The sequence below is a fragment of the Tympanuchus pallidicinctus genome, unplaced genomic scaffold, assembly GCF_026119805.1.
Source record: "Tympanuchus pallidicinctus isolate F22 unplaced genomic scaffold, pur_lepc_1.0 scaffold26, whole genome shotgun sequence".
In the NCBI taxonomy this organism is placed as follows: Eukaryota; Metazoa; Chordata; class Aves; order Galliformes; family Phasianidae; genus Tympanuchus; species Tympanuchus pallidicinctus.
The window spans coordinates 10,727,821-10,750,007 of NW_026294743.1; the positions used below are offsets into that span (position 1 = coordinate 10,727,821).

General features: G+C 34.3%; 1 protein-coding gene across 3 annotated transcripts in view; it reads left to right on the forward strand.

Moving 5' to 3' along the window:
* FSTL5 (follistatin like 5) overlaps nucleotides 1–20,266 on the forward strand; it is a 342,003-nt gene extending 321,737 nt beyond the window's left edge. For all 3 annotated transcript variants that reach the window (XM_052690344.1, XM_052690343.1, XM_052690346.1), the window contains 3 exons: nucleotides 2,053–2,160; nucleotides 3,661–3,785; nucleotides 17,821–20,266. In XM_052690344.1, coding sequence (XP_052546304.1) covers nucleotides 2,053–2,160; nucleotides 3,661–3,785; nucleotides 17,821–18,523 — 936 coding nt within the window. In that variant the 3' untranslated portion in view covers nucleotides 18,524–20,266. The remainder of the gene's footprint in view (nucleotides 1–2,052; nucleotides 2,161–3,660; nucleotides 3,786–17,820) is intronic.
* The last annotated feature ends 1,921 nt before the right edge of the window (nucleotides 20,267–22,187 follow it).

The window sequence follows — 22,187 nt, forward strand, 5'->3', positions numbered from 1 at the left end:
TGAGCAGGATGCAATGATAACAATTCCATTAAGGTGCAAAATAAAACAACCCCAAAGACAGCTAAAAGCGTAATTGAAAAGGCTGCAAGTTGTGGAACTGTGTTCTTTTCTTTATAAAATTGATGTTGATTTGATTTTGATTACTGTGGTTGCTTGTCTGAAGTACTATTATGAGTGCATATGTTACATTTATTCATTTTTACTATAAAAGTTAATGTAAAAGAGGTGTGTATCAGGTGCATATGTATAACACCAAGATTTTAGGGTTCATTGTTTCTCTGATATATAAATATAGCTATCAAAATGAGCACTTGAAGAAGATCCTAGAGCAGATATTTTACATTGAAATAAATGTTTCCAAACTGTGAATATGAATGGTGCATAGATTTTCTGATTTAGCCAGATACTTTTCTTTCATTTGTAAATTCTTGAAACCGAGGAACCTCTGATTGTGCAGTAGGAAATTAAGTGGGATGATTTCAAGGCGTGCTGATGTAACCAGAGCTCATCACTGTTTAGTACAGTGTGCTGGTGGCAGTTTAGCCTGGGTAGCCCAGAACAGCTGTGAAAACATGTCTCCAAAACTCCAAGAATCTTTCTGCTGCCAGCAGGTTTTTAGGAGTTGCATTGTCCATGCTTGACTACACAGGCATTTCTTCTCCTTCAGGCAGTACCATGGCCTAATTCCTGAACACAACTTATGCTCATTCAGCAACGATGCATGGGTCAGACCTTCATTTGAGGAAGCTAAATGGAAATTTGATACACCTCAGCAAATTAACTAGACAGTGGCCCAAGTATTGTTTTAGACAACTTGTCTTCTAACTTGAAGCAGAAAGTGTTACCAAACAAAAATGGCCTTTTCAAGGGGCATCTTTGTTTTTAAATGAGCCAGTGAGCAACCTGGCTTCATTACCACTTTCAAAAGGTAAAGGTAAAAAATGGTAGGGTTTGTTTGGTTGTTTTTTTTTTCCAGATGAATCTGTGGCTTGCAACACCTCAGGAGTACAGTTAAGTATCATCAACAGCCTCAGCCAGCCATTAGAGCATTATCTTGAGGATCTACATCATTACTTTAAATTACCTTCACTTAATTAGCCAGCTGGTATTCTCCTTGACAAACTGATAAACAAGCTGTGCTTTACAGCTCCATAATGGTGAGACTAAAAAGCAATTTCCACTTATTTTTGCTGCCTTAATGATGAAGATAGAACAGTAATCCCTACAGTTGTTTGCCTCATGGAGAATATCTCTTATTGAAATATTCTGTCCTCACTTTTCATATCTCTGGAATCTTCAGTGCTTCTCCTAATAAAGAAAGCGTAAACCTTAAATGCCTAAAAAGTCTGTAGTCTTTGGATACAAAACTCAAGGAGGGAAAACAGCTTGGCACTGATCACTTCTTCCAAAAGTAGAAATTGTAAGGAAAACATTTATGTACTTAATAATATTGCCAACTTGAAGAAAATATATCCAGTTGAAAAGAGTGCAATAACATTGTTTGGGCAGGGCTGCGTAGGAATATCTTGCATTGACTTTAGTATGGGGCTTGAGAATATTCTTCCCTTTTTAGTTGTTTTCCAGTATTTTTTAGATTTTAAATTGATATGTATGATATGAGAAAATGTAGGGAAGGAAGGTTAGCATTTTTTGTTTGGATTTAAAACTTTTTTTTTTTCAGTTTCCTGATAGCCCCAATATAACATGTTTTTGATGCCAAATTTTATAATGAATAAAATGATGAATAAATGAATAACATAAACATAATGAATACACATAATGAAGAAAAATATATTTTTTAGAATTATTAGAAAAAATATTAGAAAAAAAATAAAAAACATAAATATAATGAATAAAAATAATGAATAAAAATCACTGCCTCAGCAATTTAGTGACTTTGAATTAATCAGAGGTCTTTTTCAGCATCTGACAATGTAATTTTTAAATATATTCTGAACACATCAGGATAGGCATGTCTAGTCATAGTCATCTATTATTTTTCTTTTCAACGTGTGATCAAGAGTAAGGAGTTTTCATTTTATCTACTCGCAGGCAGTAAGTACGGATCCTGTTCCAGTGAAACTACACTATGATAAGTCACATGATCAAGTCTGGGTGCAGAGCTGGGGAAACATGGAGAAGAATTCACCAACTTTGCAAGTGAGTATATTGATCAGATTGGTTATATACTAGGAAATCTAAATAAATTGAATATTTATGTAGGTAGGAAAATGTTTTCAGGAAACCGGAAAGAACTGAACTTGCTGGGAAAGTCTGAAGAGATTTTCTACACTTTTACTTAGAAATGTAAATGCTGATTCGATGGAGGGTAATAGATTACAGCTGAAAACTAATGGCATGTTTTTCTAGTCTGCCAGTCTTCTGAGAACAGATATGCTGCTTGTGATGATTTTGCTCCTAATCAGAGGATACCATGGATTTTAGGCATATATTCCTATTTCACTAAGATTATGTTGATGTTCTGGAGTTGACAAGCGAAGAGTTCCAACATTATTTATTGTTAATTCCTTTGAGTTTGGGACTTTTTTTTTAAGATATAAAATAATAAGAATCCTTATTTTTCCCATGCTTTCTCAGCAGCAGCACGCCTAGGGACAGTCACCAAAGAAACATTTCAAGAAGCTGTGCTTCTCTTCTGCTTTTCCTCTTCTTTCTTCTAATTTAAAGTAATCGCAAGAGAATACAGTGTTACTCTTTGTGTTATAATTTCAAAATTACTTTTTATTTCAACTTATTTTCCTTTTCTTTAGAAGTCAGTGAAGTCCATATTTGTCTTTTAAACGCATAAGGAATAAGAAAAAAAAATCAACCATAGAGCTCAAACAGAAAAATGAGTAGTGTTTGAAAATGATTTTTTATACTCCTGGTAACTGTAAGTGAGTAAAGTAATTTGTGGGAGTTTGGTTGTCACTCCTCCCCAAAAAAATGACTAATTGAATCAGATATATCCTGTTTTAGAGGAAGCATTCATTTTCAGTCTTGTTTTTCCTTGAATGATGCATGATCAACTCCTTTTTTTTAAAAAAAATCCAGTCTTAAATGCGCAAAAATGAACATCATAGCAGCTATTAATATAAAATTGTCTTTTACTCACCCATAATATTCTACCTCAGATGACATTCAAGATTTGAGAATTCAAAGAAAATTTATTTGTAACAACTAAAGGTATGCATAAACAGCAACCAATTCAATATATTCAATATATGCTATGTTGGATCTCTTTATGCTTGAGAAGACTTAGGATCATATGTAGCCATAGCTTCCTGTGGATCAGCTGATAACATTTTATCTTTTCACTTGGGCTGAAGTGCTTAAGAGACATTCCCACTCTAGTGTTGAGCATGAAAAAAGACAAAAATCTTGGTGTGCACTAAAGGCTGCTATAGAATGTAAATGTGGTAGGAAAAAAAAAAAAAAGAGGAAAAAAAGTACACGTGAAGAATAGATTGTCTAGCATGCAACAATTCTCTGAAATCTGTAATGCTGATCATTTTTATTCACTGTCATTTGCATTCCTTCTCATGGCTGAAGAATAAAACAGAAGTGGAATAAAGAGGCAATACTCTACAAATCTATTTAGATATAGATTAAACTTTGAAGGAATATTTCTATAGTTTGTAATAATGTTACTTTATGTAGGTGATAACACAAGCCAGTGGGAGTGTTTCTCATCACACAATCCATACTCAGCCAGTGGGAAAGCAGTTTGACAGAGTGGATGACTTTTTCATTCCTGCTACAACCCTCATCATTACTCATATAAGGTAAGTTTTGGCTGAGTTTTATTTAACTTTGAATTGAACTGTAACGCTGTCTCCAAAAAAACCAATCTTGAAAATATTAGACCATGCACCTTCAGCATTGCTTTGGAAGACCCTTTTTCATATACAATACTAATAGGCTAAATGAAAGCTCTTTAAATTACACGAATAAACACATTTATTCATGTAATCTATTGGTTGGTTTTTGTTTGTTGCTTTTTTTTTTTCCTTATCTTACTGAAAGTTCTTAAGTCCCTTGCTCTACATACTAAAGTTGAGATGTAATACCATCTGAGGTGTACTTGAGGAATTAATAATCATAATGTTCAGATAGTTCTCTAAGTTAGGAGCATAGATCTTATTTTGGAAATGATACCAATGTCTTCTACTTCTGAAAGTGTTTGCTTTTGCTATATTGTGTTAAATGCATCTTGTATTCAATTTATTCTTTTGATAATTTCATTTTCATTTTATATATTTTCTGTAACATTTCTACTGGTTAGAATAGAAAAATTCTGCCATCTGTACATCTGAATCTTGCCTTGATATTCATTAGCACTCTGTATGCTTTGGACTCTTAGGTTCTTTGCAATGTGGCACAGACCTATTGCAGTTTGAAAGGCCTCTTCATATAATTAACATTTGCTTATTCCACCCTTTCAAGTTCGACTTTCTATAGAAATACTTATTAGGATGATCTCACTTTTTCTACAGTTATAAGAAAACAACATGCACATTTAACTAAAATCTCAAGTCACATGTAAATGTGTGTCTCCAACTGTAAAGATACACTTAGTTATTTCAGTGACTAGTAGTCCTTTAAAAGCAAAAACCTCAAATTTAAGGTGATTCTACATCTGGTTCCAGAATCTAGGAATATTTATCTGTAATTGATCTATTTTTATGTATCCAAAAAATACATTCTGTTTCTCCTAAAGAGGTTACTGATGAAAAAGAATATTTTTAATCTTCTACAGAACTTAGCTAACAAGGAATTAGCAATCAGCCATGTGCAATTCAGAAAGGAATGTGTAAATTTATATGGCTGAATAGAGAGTGACTTCAAGTGCCATTATTGCCACATTGCTTTAACTGAATAGATAAATTCGTATTGTGCCCTTGAACTAATCTGCAGCCCCTACTCTTAACCATAGAAAACCCACCCTGCTATATTTGTAGCAGCATGATTTGAGGGAACGCAACCTACTGCTTCATGAATTACCAAGTGCTGGGTTGACTAGCCTTCTTACTATTTAAATTTGATGTTTATTATTGTTTCATTGCCCTGGGGAAGACAAAGTTGTGGAGTTCTGTCATGAAAGGAACATACAGCTGGTGATTCCTACTTGCGTAGCTCCTTGCAGATTCTTTACCCATCACCACTGACATTTGAGATTTGCATTGACAGTTGAGGCAAGTAGTCATCTACAGTGAAAATCATTCCAGTGTCTCCTTCGACAACTTTTAAGCTGAGGGATCCTGTTGGACACTTTTACATAATGTTAAATGAATTTAATTAAAGTTATATTAATGTATGCAAGTCTTTGAGAGTCAAAGACATGACAGCAAGGGAAAAAATGGTCTTGAATTATTAAAAATGATTGTTTTGTTTAATTGTACAATTCTATATGGTACAGGCAAATGAGTTTATGAGATACATGTTCTATCATAATAGTAATATTCTATTCTATGTATTCTATCCTAACTATTCTTGATATATACACAGTGATATGCAGTATAAAAGGATCAGTAAAACAAAACTGATATTTGGACACATTAATTTTCATGTAATTACGACAGAAATCAGTAGGGGTAAACATTATTTAGGAAAAATAGGCCTAGTCCAAAGACAGTGAAGAAATCATTTTGGCAATTGGTGTTCTGTCTAAGTAGGTCAATTAGTTGCTTTCATCTCTGTGTGGTGAGTCACAGCTACCTTTAGCTGAAGGGCCATGGTGACAGGTTCTGTATCCTCTTAGCTGAGGGGAGGAGTGATAGTATGAGCAATGTCTCCTTTGTTTTAAGATCCAATCAAACTTTCCTTTCACTGCTGAGATAAGGGCTAAATAGTTTTAGCAAATACCATTAGAAATCAAGCCAGTTTTTGGCTATAATCTTTTTGCAATAAATAACTGTTGATATATAAAACAAACAACACGTAATACTAGTTTTAGTAAAACCAACAAAATTGCCATTAACCTCTCTAATAATGTGTAGACTAACCTACTGATGTTTACAGATAGCAAATTGCTGTTTATTATATTATATAAGTAGAATAGCTTGGCACCCCATGGCATGGCTTTAAAAATATAGATGACTTAATTCTAGATTAAATACATATATTTTTTTGACCAGGAGCAGTTCATGTGTTGACTCTTAAAGGGTGCTCTGTAGTATTGATGAGGGGCATGGAAATCCTTCTCTTTATCACAAAACTAATAAAGTGCAAACTTTGCTTACAGACCGTTTCCCAAAGCTTTTCTTGAATTTCTTATTCCAGCCACTAATAGTGAAGCAAAAATCTTGGTAAATCAGTGAAGGAGGCTATGGTACAAACCAGTAATGAATAATAAAAAGAAGAACACAGAAAGGAGTTTGTTTAGACTGGCTGTTGGAAGTCTGAAGATTTCAAAGGGGAGAAATTTATATTCAAATTTATAATTTGCATTTAAATTTCTAATTTACATTTGTAATTTCATTATGTTTGCTTATGTAAACATAGACTATTACGACCTGTCCTACTGTCTTCATCTGCTTCGTTTTGCCTCTGACATGTGAACTCACAGCCAGTTTATGATAAATTACACCACAAGAATGAGTGAATATAAAGCTTGGTATTTTTTATGTCCATATTTTCAAACACAGACTGCTTGAAAAAATTCCCAACTCCCCACTCAGTTGTGTTGAAAAGTAGTCAGATATTGTGGCTACAAAAGTGGACAGAGCAGAGTCTGTTAATCTGCAGTAGGTGATACAAGTCCCAAGATCTTTTCTGGGAAATATATATGCAAATCTTATTCCTGCTGTCGATGCAGTGTTTAGAAATTGAGAATACATATTTTATTTTTTTTCCTGTTTTGCCTTATTAGTTTACTGAGAACAAAATTTTAATCAGTGAAGTACTCTTTGTGCCAAAGCATTTCAATGCAACCAATGATCTTGTCCCTAGTTGTCTGCTAACACCCATTTCTTACCATAAAAATAGACATTTGCAATTAGTATGTGGGATGGCTGTAAAAAGATGACTTGTACAATACTCATGAAAATATATTATTAGAAGCCTAAGGAGCAAAAGTGCTGATTATTTCAGCTTCACTGTTCATAAATTGAAGTGAACAAAAGATAATTGGAATAAATTAAGGTCTATCATTACACTGCTGTAAAATGTTTCAAAAGCAATATTAAATGAACTCACTGTAATAGAGTCACTCTAACTTTTTAGATGGTTTAATCTTTTAGCAAGTATTTTAAATGCAATACAGTTATCTGAGTTAACAAGTAGAAGAGTGAACAATCAACTCACTGGTGAGATGACTCAGGATCTGAATATTCTCAGTTTGAATTTTTCTCTCTCTTATTTCTCTGTTATGTAGGATAATAAGGGAAGCATTCTTTCTAAAATTATACTTATTCATTTGTTCAACACATTCCAAAAACTAAGCTCTTCTTTAAGAGGTAATTGGAGTATGGTGCCAGTGAGAAATTTAAATGCCCTTGTGGGGTGGTGACTCAATACATTCGTAAGTTTGGATGGAGAAATTCACATTTAATTCCAGAATTTAAGCCTGTACAAAGATGTGAAATAGCTGAAGGACTGTGAGAGAATTTTCAATGTTTTTATGAAAGTATGCACAGAGAATATTATTTCAGAAGTCTGGTGTAATCAGAAAGGACTTCCTATTCAAATGTTTCAAAAGTCAAAAAAAAAAAAAAAAAAAAAAAAAAAAAAGTTGTAAATGTGAAGCCAACTAGAGAGCACAGAGGTTGAATATTTCATGTAGAGAATGTAATTTAGCTCAAAGATGCAAGATAATTTAATATTTTAGAAATTAAATTAAGAAGATGAGATTTTACAGGAATAGAGAAGTTTGCAAACTGCTCTTAGTCATTAAGCTATAAATATAGGCACTTCTACAGGAGTGAAAACTTGAAAGCTTGAGGATTTGGAGAAAGCAGGTCAGTAGCACCAGGGCAATCAGCAAAGATGTAGCAATTAACTGCAATGTCTAATGATGACTGCAGAATCATAGAGTAAATCCTTCACGGTAGCAATGCACACACACAGGTTTAGGGACTCCTGCAGTACTATCTCCCATCTTTGTAACCTGTGTCTTTGTGATGGTAGTGTTAAATGGGAAACCTGTAGCCATTCCTTCCCTCTCTGTATTCCCCCACATAAAGAAGGTCTGTTTTGGTCCTTATGTTTATTCTTTTTGAAGAATAAGCTCACAGGAACTTCTCAGGAAGAAGGAGATGAGACAGCAAGAACTCTTTTTTCTGCATCTTTCTGCTTTAAATAGTAGATTTTGCAGCATCTTTGTTCTAAAGACATTATGGAGGACATACAGATTGAAAGATTCAGTTCAGAAAGCTCAGCTACTATTGGCAATAGAAAATTCCTTATGTTTTACTTTAAATCCTCATTGGTATTCCAAATAAATCAATCTATAAGGGTTAATTTAACCTTGAGATGATCTTAAAATAATGGAATTAACAAAGATTTTTTATGTTTGCTGATTAACTTCCAAAACTCAATTACTTTAAAATTGTCAAACATCATGCCATGTATGCCTGTTATGAACTTTATTTTTCTTCAAAGCAGCCCTTATAATTTTGTATTTTGACTCGTGTATTTGGAATGGTGAAAATTAATTTGCAAATTTTTATGTGTGTATTCGTAATTTTGAGAATTTAGAAAAAAAATATTCAGCACATTCTTTTCTATTTGATATTATGATAAATTATATATTTTAATATTTAGTAAAGCTGAGATGCTTATGTATTTATATGAATCAAAGAAAACTTCAAAATCTGCAGTGATAGACTCTGTTTTGACTGTGTTTATTCCATATGTTCCCAAGTGTCAACACGCAATATTTCCTTGTAGATAAACTATTCTAACTTCCATCTTAACAACAATGATATCAACAAGAAAAAAATACCCCTAAGCATTAATAATTTAACACAGCAACTTTGTCACAACGTGCCTCAGTTCTTCCCAGGCTGATCTTATATTTACAGTAGAAATGTCATGTCTTATGCTTTTATGTGCCAAAAAAATCAGTCATGTTTTGAAAGTGTCTGCTATTTTTTAGTCTAGTCTAGTGCTTTTTTAATTGGGGTCATTAGTGGGAGGAAAAAAAAAAAAAAAGAAGAGAGAAGATATGGGGCCGAAGAAAGGAGTTGTAAAGTTTAGTGTTTGTTGTTGTTCTCAATGTTGTTATGTCCCCTGATATCACAGTAGGTGAGCTTCATTTTGAAAATGAGGACCTTTGGGGAATGTTTTGACATAAATAATCTATCACCTTTAAATTCCTTATCTTTACCTCATTATTCATTTTCTACAAGAGCTGACTATTTATTTTGGCCTGTATAATTTTTCCTATGCATTCTCTATGACATCTGCCCACCATGCTGTTACTGTGTTTTTTAGTGTGCCAGATCTGAATTCTATCATTCCTTGTACTGACATTCAAGGCTATTTTTAGGAATGTCTTTTGTTCACTGTGTCAGTGTATCTAGGTCTTTCCTTGACTTTCATTCTTTATGCAATGAAGTGATTTTTTGTTGTTGTTAGACTGCTTGCTCACCTTTTCTAAAATATACAAGGAAAAAACACATTTGTTTCCTATTCTTTTTTTTCTTTTTAATTTTTTTTCCTTTTTTTTTTTTTTTTTTTTTCTTTTTCCCTCCCTGAGAATTAGTTCAGTTAAAGCACAAACAATTTCGTATATTCCTGGATTCTAAAAATACACTTTCTTTGTCATAAAATGTCCTGGATTATTTTCTTGTGAATACTGTAATCAATTTGCAATAGTGAAAATGTACTTCATATACATCTGTTGTAACAGAAGCCTCAGACAACTCATGGACTCTGGCATCATTATTACCCTGAAATACCAGGACATTTCTTACAGTGTGCAATGGCGCATACATGATTCAAAATCCCAGACTGTTTGGGCCATGTTAAAAGAAGTGAGCTCTTCCAGTGAAGCCTGAAAAAGTGTTTGAAGAATCCAGCATAGCAGGAGGAGAAATTTCTTAATAGTTCCTTGATATTGGTTGTTTGGAGATACTCTTCAACATACATTCCATTTCACTTCTGTAGATCTCTAGTGAGATATGGTTTAAATGCTCTGCAGGTACAATCCAAAACTGAAAGAGAGAGGGAAAAAAAAAAAAATTAGTAAAAGAGACCTGCCATTAAATTTTATTCTATATCTGAACTGACCTTTTCATTCATTTAATAAAAATGAAAGTGATGCTGTTTTTATAGGCAAAAATTGCTCATTTTCCATCAGGGTGACCTCGCAACCTTTTCTTCTGTTTTTAATTTTCTTATTCTGACTCTGCTATCTTCTCATTTCTGTTCCTTAGAACTACTATGTTAAGGTTTCAAAGGTACGTTATCATAGTCATGTGTTACTGCTGAAAGTATTATTTATAACTTTTTCTGACAGGGTTTTAAATATTTCATTTACCGTGATAGGAAGATTCTGTGCTTAACAGAGGGTACAGGGGGGAGCCTATTCTGCTGCAAAACAGAAATATGAAGCCTAAAGTCATAATGAACAACTGGAACAAAATGAGGCAAAGTTCTAAGGTCAAAAATTGTTGCAATACCCAAAAGTAAAACAACTTTTATGCTGATTGACCAACAGCCAACAGACAAAATCCAAACAACCATTTCTGAACTGCAGAAATTAAAGATGTTTCTCAGCAACTTGTCATCAATGAACTATTCTGGGAGCAATCAATTTCTTCGTCCAGAAGGGAAGATATGTGCCCTTGCAATGCTGATAGTTTTCATTTTGGAAGTCTTTCTGATTTCTAATGGTCTAATCTAAATCTAAATTTATGCATAAGTTATATAGAAAGTTATATAGAAAAGTTATATAGAAAGTTATATAGAAAACAAGAATAAATAATGTATATTAAAACTTATTTTAAAGATTTATTGCAAAAAGAGAAAAATTAACTTTGTGATGATTTCAGTGATATGAATGCAAGGCCTCTATGAAGTAAAACAAATAAATAAATAGATCAGTGAAAACAGTCTTCCTGAGAATCATCTATTTGTACATATAGAGTGAGAAATAATCTTAATGAAGAAAAGTAATGGCAGTGTTGAATCATTTTATTTTCTTGCTGATGTCTTCTTCAGAACTACAGTGGATAATTTACTCATAATTTCATCAGAGGAAAAAAGAGATTTGATATTTAACGCATTTTTATTTTAGAATTTTGTTTAAATAGTACTTTCCCACATTGGCAGATTAGATCTTTATAGAATCGGAGTCTACCGTAATCCTATCATAATCATCTAACAGACTGCTCATGAGCAGAGAATGGCATTTTCTTGGGGCAAATTTGGTCAAGATTTGTAGAAGCACGACTATATTGATTCTATATTAATTTTTTCTTATTTTTATTTATTTATTTATTTATTTATTTATTTATTTATTTAGTGCACAAGTTTGAGTAATGGTCCCTGATGAGTAGAATTTAAGAACGGTTTTAAACATCAGTGTTATTCACTTGAGGTAAAGTGCATAATGTTTCTTATTTTATTGAATTGAGTTGAACAGGTTAAAAACTTGTATTTTGTATCAAAGTACTGGTTTTTCCTTCGTGGTACAAATAATTTTCACTGTAGTTCATCTAGTTCTCTTTGCCTCTTACTTGCTTTCTGTTCTGAGAACATTACTTAAGAGTTTGATGTCAGATCTTTTTCACAAAATGGCTATTGACTTAAGGGAAACAATCTGTGGATGTAGGGCCAGAAACAAAAAGGAGGAGGATATCAGTGTTTACATAATTTTCCACTCTGTCAATTTTTCTGAGCTCAACCACAGATACATTTTTATGTTAAAGTATTCAGAAATAACAATAATAATAATCTCATTTCTAGCAGTATTTTCCTCAGGCTTGCCGTGTGTTGTCATTACTTTTTAACCAGTATTTAGACATTTTCCTGTTCTATGATGAATACAGCTGCGCTCATAAATAATGCATGCCGTTTGGAAGAAAATAACAACATTTGGGAAACTCAGTTGTGAGTTTGCTTCTTGTTGACAGCTCCACGCTAGCTTCTTGCTCAGCTATTCTTTGGGTATAGAAGATGGAATCTTACCTGTGCAATATGAAAGTTGGAAAAAACAGTACCTTGCAAAAAACTGTTTTGAAGAGGTGATGTCAGAATTCACATGATTTTGGAACTTTGTATGGAATATCTATTCCACTGTTAGTTCATACTTTATTTGACTAGAACTTCCCGTTTAAAAAAAAAAGATTACCTCTTCCCTAGTTCTGTAGCTAAACGTCTCAGTATTATCCTGCACCCTGTCACATATTGGTTTTGTCACTTACAATTTCTTAGTTCATGTATCATTTTTTTAATAAACTGATGAAAAGACCAGATTATAAAAAAACTATAATTCTAAATTACACTGGCCGCTGTGGCACTGTAATCATTTTGCAAATGTGCTTAGTGTGAAGCACCTTTTTTTAAGGTGTGTTACTTGAAATCTATCAGAGTACACAAAATTCTGTCACTGCCATTCTAGATGGAAGTCTAAGCATGCTGCCTCCCCTTAGGATTAAGCATAAATATTTTCATGAGAGCTGATGAACATGGTGGTTGAATGTTTGTTTGTTAAAGTTAACTGCTCCCTGCTTTTGCATTACATACTGACTTACAATTACCTAAATCTGAATACTAAATTCCATTCTTAAACTACATTCTGGTAATTGAGTGTCAAGACTTTTTTTTTTCTAGCTGTAGCATTAAAATAAATGAACTCATTTATCTGCACTGTATATTTTTCTACTAAACAAAAATGTCACTAATATTTAAGATAGTGAATACATTCCATGTCGATTTTCATATTAATTTCACCTGAAAGCAATTTTTCTGATATTTTACGTTGCAGAACGTTGAAATTTATCCTTTACAGATAAAAAGGAAAAAAATCTAAATAAAAAGAAGAAAACAGAAAAAAAATGTGTTTTCTCTCAGGGTGACACAGTACTGGAATGGTCTGCCCAGAGAGGCCGTGGATTCTCCTTCTCTGGAGATATTCAAGACCCTTCTGGACACTTTCCTGTGTGATATGTTGTAGGGAACTTGCTTTATCAGTGGGGTTGGACTAAATGATCTCCAGAGGTTCCTTGCATTGCTTACAAATCTGTGATTCTTCAATCATTTATAACGTGCTCTTAACTTTATTCATTTTAATTATTCCACTCTTAATTATGAGGGTAGTTTTTTTATTGCTTCCTCACACCTGCCCCCAATGCCTCCAAAAACAGGAAAATAGGGCACTCATTCATGTGGACTTCACTGTTGAAAAAATGCATTTTGCAATTAACACCTTTTAGGATATTCTTCCTGTCTCCATTCAGTTAGTTTGGACAAGTCATGTAATTTATTTCTCTCCGTCTCCCTTCATCTTGGTATTGCAAAGCTTGTTAGTTTTCACAGACTGCTAATGTCTGCTTGTTGTGGGTTGACCCTGGCTGGCAGTTGAACCACCACACATCTTCACTTTTATTTACTGAGATGTGGGAGAGAATGGGATAGCTGAAAGCGACAAAGCTCATGGTTCACCATGAAGACAATTTAATAAGTGAAGGAGTGGAAAAAAAAAAAAAAAGAGTGATGCAAAAGCATGAGTCACCACCCGCAAATCAGCCAGTTTTTCAAGCAGTGGCTATTCAGAGAGAGTTTTATTGCTGAGCATGATGTTATATGGCACAGAATGTCTTTGGTCAACTGGAGAAAGCTGTCCTGGCTGCACCCCAGACTCTTGCACCCTCCGCCTATTTATTGAGGGGAAAAAGAAATAGAAAAGTCCTTGCTGCTGTACAAGCACTGTTCAGCAATAGCAACAGTGTTCTAACAGCGCTGTTTTGGTCGCAAATCTAAAACATGACACCATCTGAGCCGCTGTGAAGAAAATTAACTCCATCACAGCCAAACCCAGTGCATTCCTCGGATGGAAAGTGCTGTAGAATTGCTAAGCATAATTATTCAGATTTCTCTTTTTTGACAGTTTGTCGTGATGTGATTGAAAAATTTTGATGTGATTGAAATTGTTGAAAGTCTGGTATTAAAATCTTTATTATTCATACATATATAGTAAGTAAAGTAAGAAACAATCTCAGATTTCTGAGATCTAGTATGTACTCCAATTGGAGTGTTATGCCCACAGGCTACAGTTTCCCGCATGCATAAACTGTAAAAATAAAGAATTGGAAATGTGAAGATTTGCTCTCATATCTTGAAGGCTTGAACTGCACAAGTTCACAATATGCACTCTGACAAATGCCTTTATATGCTGTTGAATATTGTGTATGATTTCACTGCATAGAAGAGACATGAGGGTTGAGATTCTCATAAATATTGATCATGGTTTAATGAACAGTGGGAGACTTCTGAATATCAATCTTTATACGTGGAAATTTTGCATTAAGCACACCACCATCTATCTATAAATCATTTGGGAAAAGTGAAGTTACTCTAAAGTATCACTTGTTCCCCAACAGCCTAGTCATAAAGAACAGGCTAAGAGCACAAAGGCGACAGGCACAATTTCATTGCATGATTATGAGTGGCTGTGTTTTTTTAATCCTTCTGGAAAACTAAGTGCTTCTGAAAAGTTATTAGATTATGGTAGCTTTGGGGGTTGAATTCAGCTAGCCACAAGACAGAATGAAACATAGAGTTCTAGTGCCAACTTCTTTACCCAGTCAAAATAGTGTGGCTTTACTTTAAGTGAAAGAAGCAAAAAGATAAATGACAACCAAACAGTGGAATAGTGGAAGCTCAGCTCATTCACTTGCTGTTTGTATTAAATTCTCAATAAAACGCCACTAATATCAGTTCTGTGAAACGTCCCCACTGAGTTGGGATTATAGACACCACTGGAAGGCAACATTTTAGTATTGATAATTCATTGTGTAACGATCTGGTAAATTATACGATTTTATTACATAGGGGTTGTTTTCTTTCTTTCTTTTTTTTTCCAGCTGATCTTTATACTTCAAAGCTTCCTTTAGAATCCATGGAAACGTAGAATTTTTTGTGTTGGACCCCTAAAGGTCATCTGGTCCAACTCCCCTGCTATGAACAGGGACTACATCAACTACATCGGGTGTTCAGAGCCCTGTCCAGCCTCAACTTGAATGTCTCCAGGAATGTGTAAGGTGCATTCAGCACCTTACTGGGCAGCCTGTTCCTATGCTTCATTACCCTTATCATAAGAAACTTTTTTTCTTATATCCAATCTAAATCTCCCCTCTTTTTGAAAGCATTTCCCTTTGTGCTATCACCACAGACCCTGCTGAAAAATCTGTCCCTTCTTTCTTATAGCCCCTCGTTAGATACTGGAAGGTTGCTATCAGGTCTCCCTGGAGTGTTCTCCTCTCCACAGCTCTAGCTCCCTCAACCTGTCCTCACAGGGGAGGTATTCCACCCCGGGATAATTTTTTGTGGCCCTCCTCTGGACATGTACGACAGGTCCGCATCTCTCTTACACTGAGGACTCCACACCTGGATGCAGTACTCCAGGTGAGGACTCACTAACACAGAGCAGAGGGGCAGGGTCACCTCCCTGGACCTGCTGGCCACATTTCTTTTGGTGCAGCCCAGGATACAGTTTGCTTTCTGGGTTGTGAGGGCAAATTGCTGGCTCATTTCCAGCTTGTCATCCACCAGTACCCCCAGGACCTTCTTGGCAGGGTTGTGCTCCAGTTTTACATACCCTAGCCTGTGCTGACAGTGGGCATTGCCACAACCTAGGTGCAAGACCTTGCACTTGGATTTGTTGAATCTCGTGTGGTTCACCTGGGTCCACTGCTTGAGCCTGTCTAGGTCTCTCTGGATGTCATTCATGTGTGTCAACCACACTACACAGTGTATCCACAAACTGGCATGCCAAGGTGTTCATAATGCTGGAAAGAAGGCAGTACAGACAGATGCACATAGTTGTTAGAGGGCAGCAATTAGGTTACTGGACAGTGGGCTAAAATTTATTTGCAACTGATCCTTACTGTACGCAGTCAAGCGAATTTTGAAGCAGGATATCATGATCTATGATGATCTATTAAAAAAGATGTGTTTTGGTTATCTGCACTTATTCCCATCTATCTCTCTTAAGATCTCATTTGCACTGATTTGGATGACCTGTATCATGATCAGTAAAAAAAAATGTGTTGGACATTGTATCATCACCCTGGCTTTGCCAGCGGATCATGATATAGCCATAGGGAAGTCACTCAGCATCTTGCTTCACTTACTGTGATATTTGTAAAATGCTTTGTAAGTTAAAACTTCTACTTAAGTTCACCTTATTAATATTCTGCTACCATAGCTGATCTTTTAATGCACTTACCTCTAGGTTAAAGTTTTCCACCTTATATCAGTGTCTAAAATTGTGAGTTTTTAAAGTTTGAACTAGAAAATTTCTTTGGAGTGTTAACATTTTAAGAAAATAATATTAATAACCAGCAGTGATAGCTAGCCCTGATTTAATACTCATCCAGGAAAAAAAAAATAAATTATTTATTTATAAAATAAATAAAAATTATTTATAAAATTATAAGAAATTATTCTGCAGTACTATGATCCAATGATAATGAAGCAGGATGCAAGGATTTTGGAAAGTAGGGCTGAAATTAAAAAATATTCCAGAAAATTGTACGAGTTTGGTAAGAAGAAGAACAAATATAATTAAACCTACCTTATATCTGAGGAACTGACTGAGCAGTGTCCTGAAATCTTTCTGCATGTTTTTTCCTTAATCAAGGATTATTGAATATATCGGGCTTGCAAAGTATGATGTGAAATTTTGTACTATTTTCAACCACTGAAACATTGTGGTTCTTCATATGGATAGGATCTGAAAGGTATTTTTAGATTAAATGTCATCACACAGCAGCAAGAATGCTTCACTGTAGTGATCAAAGATTCAAAGTAAAATGTTAAGAAATGTGCCAAAGGAAAACAGCTGTTTCAGAGGAGTGCTGTGAACGGTCCTTAGATTATAAACAAGACTAACAAACTTTGACATAACTTTACAGTATTTAGAGCACTGGCATTTGAATACATGCAATCAAAAAATTGTGCAGTCAGAACTTACAGCTTAACAGAGAATAGTCATATAGTATATGTTTAAAATGTTACAAACATTAAGCTCTAGAATTTTAAGGTTTAATCATATTATTCATGTTCAGTGAGAATTCCTTGAATATATGGAAATGTATAAAGATTCATTTAAAAATGTAAGAAATGTGGGTCTTGGGTAGATGGGAGGCATAAACTTAAATCCTTTTACGATATTCATTTCTGCTGAATTAGAATGAGAAAAATTAGGATAATTATCTGAATAACAATGAGCTCTGGATAAAGCTGATTCCCAAGAAAGTTGAAGAAGAATGTGAAGTGAATAAAAGCTTGTGGGATGTATTATCTATTGATATTTAATATTTTTCTTCCACCTAGCTTTTGTAAAAGTTTTAACTGAATAGACATTCAGAGTAATGTTTACTTTCCCCCTAGAGTCTATAGAAATAAAACATTGCCAATTAATCAGAGAAATTATTTTTTAGATATTTTATTTGGCACAATTTAAAATATAATTACAAGAACACTGAAAATTAAATAATATAGAATGCTTCATCTCTGGAACATCTGAAGCTAAATTGTATTTGTACACTGCTGCAAGTATTAACTCATGTACTTTATTATATTGCCTTTCCACATTTGTACATGATGCATACAATACCTCTTTCTTTGACTTTGTGCTTTTCCTTCCAGGTTTGGATTTATTCTTCATAAAGATGAGCCCATGCTCCAGAAGATTGATCTTGAAACTATGTCGTACATCAAGACAATTAGTTTAAAGGATTATAATTGCATTCCTCAGTCCCTGGCTTATACACATCTTGGAGGATTATTTTTTATCTACTGTAAACCTGATACCACTGGTGCTGTTCTGCCACAGCTTATAGTGGATAGTGTTACTGATTCTGTGATTGGATACAATGGTGATGTAACAGGCAGACCGCACGTCTCTCCAGATGGACACTACCTTGTCAGTATTGATGATGCAAAGGGTCTCATGAGGATCCAGACCATAACGTTGAGAGGAGAAATTCAAGATTCATTTGACATTCACACAAATTTGCACATATCTGATGTAGCTTTTCAGCCATCATTCACTGAAGCTCATCAATACAACATCTACTGTAGTTCCAGTACACAAACTGACGTTCTCTTTGTGGAGCTCTCCTCTGGAAAGGTTAAGATGGTGAAGAGTCTTAAGGAGCCTGTCAGGGCAGGCGAATGGCCTTGGAACAGTAAGAACCGTCTTATAAAAGACAGTGGCCTTTTTGGTCAGTATCTCATGACCCCTTCCAAGGAATCTTTGTTCATCCTGGATGGACGCCTCAATAAGTTAAATTGTGAGATCACTGAAGTTGAGAGAGGCAACACAGTAATTTGGGTTGGGGAAGCATAAGAATCTATGTTGAATATTTGCTGAATTAATAGTTTTACAGTACGTTGCACTTAAATTATAGCATTCTTTAAATCTACACCAATTTCATTTGAAATTGTTCAACCCTTCTATGCCTGTTATTCCTTTGACTTGAATGCAATTTGAGTCAATTTCCATATAAGTTACTAAAGCAACAGCTATTTGCTAATATGGTAGCCTTATTGAATATCAACCAAGATTGTATTGGTTGACTGGAATTACTACATATTGAAATTGATGACAAATACCATGCATTACTTTAAAGAAAATAGGAAAAACCATAAAGCTTCAGGGAATTTAACATGATACTTTGCATTTGTAAATGGAAGAATTGAATATGATTCAAATATTGGTTTGCTTTGCTTCAGACACAAAATGAGAGATGTACAACTTTTTGTTCCTTAAACTGAAATAGGATGTCCTGTTTTGTCAGTTCACAGTTTAATATTTTTGTGCCTTGAAGTGAAAGTGTCACAAGAAAGGTAAAGCATAGAAATTGTATAACTTATTCCCATTGTGACTACAGGATTGCCTGTCATTGGAGAGAAACATTTACTATCAAATTTTTGTCTCAAGCTTTGGGACATAGAAAGAGAAAAAAGAGAAATTATATTTGCAGTGCACAGTTTTCTGATCAGTGAAATTCAAGAAGCTTATTTTTATGACGAGTCTTAATTGAGAAAGCTGTTTTGCTGGTTGTTTGGTGTTTTTTTTTTTTCTTTTTTAAGAAAAAGAATAGATGTTAGGTTTTTCAGCTGTCACAGAGTTCCATCAGTAAGGAGTCTGAGTTCTACTACAGAGAACCGCTGCATTTACTTATTCAGAGTAACCAAATTCTGAGATCTGACTACACAAAGCTTTACTTTTACTGACAAGAAAACTGGTATTTTTTAAAAAATGTGTACGTTTTAGGAAGCTGGAAACTCAGAGAATTGAAGTTAACAAGTAGATAATATTTTTTTTGTTATTCATTATACCATTGATGCATATTTATTAAACCATTTGGGTAACTCAGCAAATTTTCTATTTCATACATCCAATTGGACTAGTGAAAAAAAATGCAAAAAACCCACTTCCACCATCAAAATCTTTTTTTTTTTTTTAAGTTTATTAACCTAAAATTCTAATTGTAATGATGAGGAAACATTTAAATGGGAAAAATGAGATTCTCAGAAATAAAATAACAATAGTCAGCAGGATAAGAAAGCCAGCAGTAAACAACTATCCAGACTTAGAGCAATGACTTAAAAGTTTGGGAGTGTTTTTATTTTTATTATGTTTTTGCTAAGGAATGCTTATAAGCTCTTAAACTGACCTCCTTTTTCAGAAGGAAATTAAAAAAAAAAATACTTTTTTTAAACAAAATTGTACCCTGATTTAGATTGTGTAAATTTAGAAATCTGGAATTTTCTAGCATTGTAATCTTGTGTACATTTAGCATCCTGCCCTTTGTGATACAGTAAATCTCTCTTTAGCTTGAGCAAATCTCCTGGTAGGTACATTTAACTGAATTAAGAGTCTGCTTACATTTCTATTTACTGAATCTGTTTTCCTTTTCAACAACCTTTCTCCATTGTGAACAAACAAGAGTCGTGTGAACTGTCCTTTATTCACTTATTTGCAGTAATCTGTCTCATGCATTTTTCTTCTGTACCTTACACCACGTGAATGTTCTGTATGTAGAAAATGCTTGATAAAAGAAGAATAAACCCCATAAATTTTAAATGGTTCTGATTTTGGTGAATGCTCCAATGTAGCCACATTGGAGTGGCATTTAACATGTATTTTATGTGAAAGCAAGGTAGAAGGAAGTGAATCTGCCTTTTGATGTGTGAAACAAATATATGTAAAATATATGATACATGATACATGGAAAGAAAATTCTGTAGAGGGATTTAACTAACTGGAATTTTTATTTGGCTGCTACAGAGGAAAGCTTATCAGTTAATCAAGTAGCCACAAAGTAATTAGAATGTACATAGACATGTATTCTGATGCCTAGGTCCTGAAGCCAAAAACATTTAGTCTAGAAGCTGTACAAACATATGAGCCTAAACCAAGATGCATGCCACTCAAGCGGCACAGCTAAATAGCTCCCTATCCAATCTGTTTGGTGTATACCAATCTACTTGGAATATATACGTGCTTTGGCCTCTCTTTATCTAAGCATTAACAATTAAAGATAAGAATTGGATCTCATTACAGTAATGAAATTCCAAAATTCCTTTCATAGAATCAAAGAATCCCAGAATGGTTTGAGTTGGAAAAGACCTTAAAGTCCGGCAAGTTCACCCCTCCTTCCACCCCTGCCACATGCAGAGACGCCTTCTCCTAAACCAGGCTGTTCAAAGCCTTGAACGCTTCTAGGCATTTAGGCACCTTCTTCTAGTTTAAAACTATTGCACCTTGCACTATCATTACACGCCCTGATAAAGTATCCCTCTCCAGCTTTTGTGCAGACCCCCTTTAGATTCGAGAAGACTGCTATAAGGTAAGGTTTTCCCTTCCCCTTTCCCTTTCCCCATGTTGCATGATCCCTTAGAATCAATCTCAACTGTTGTCAGTTTTGGCACTGACTCATTCTTTTGTATTAAAAACCTAGGACAATCAGAGGAGCTTGAAAATGTAGATAAAACGTGTTACTTTATGAAAAAGGAGACCAGAATCTCTACTAACGTACCTAACAGATTTTGTGATGTCAAAATATTACAGGCATCGAATATACAATTTCTCCCAATCACTTTATAATTCTTGTTTAAAATCAATTTCTCTAATGCCTCCCTAAGAATATCTCTGAGTTTAGCTAAGGCAGTTTGGTAAAGAAAACTGCCAGCTTCTTGATTTTCCAGTGTAATAGCTCAAAGACCGTAGTTTGTTTCTTTCCCCTTTGTTACAGAATTGAAATAGGTTTCTGTAGTCCAGGAGTTCTTCTGACCCCAATGATAAATGAGAAATCAAACACTGTCTTCGGTATTTCAGCTCTCTCTTAAAACAAACCCAGGTGTAGCAAGTTAGTTTAAATTCCTCTCTTTTCTGATTGATGCTGTAAGCAGAGGAAAAAAAAACAAACCGGCATTTTACTCCACAAGCTGTTATAAACCTTTGAGATTTAGAATTTCCTTGCAGAAAATCATTAAAGAAAAGAAGTTGAAGATAATGGAGACGAAATGGATGAAACCAAGTTCTGTTAAAGCTGCCCAGTTTCCCCTGTGTTTCTTCATGCTAATCAATTTGAGAAAAATACAATGCAAGAATACAACAGTGCTCTTCAGCAGGGATTGTGATTAAGGAGTTTCCTTTGCTAAGGTAGAGTGCATAAGTCCAAAATGAATATGTCTTTGCAAATATAAAAAATACATTTTACCAGCATGTCTAAGAAATTCAATAGCAAAAATGATTAACCAAATTTCAAAGTATTCTATCTATTGCTATGAATTATATCAATAAGGTTAAAAGTATATGATTTTTTACTGAGCTTCTTGCTCATACTATATTATGAGGTAAGACTATCTTGCAAAGTGATAAAGAGCAAATGAATATTTAAGTATCACTGTATGATTTCAATTTTAAATAGTGACTCTTCATGGAAAGATTCAACTTCTTTGAAAAAACATCTGAGTTTGAATATGGTATTCCTTTGTGTTAT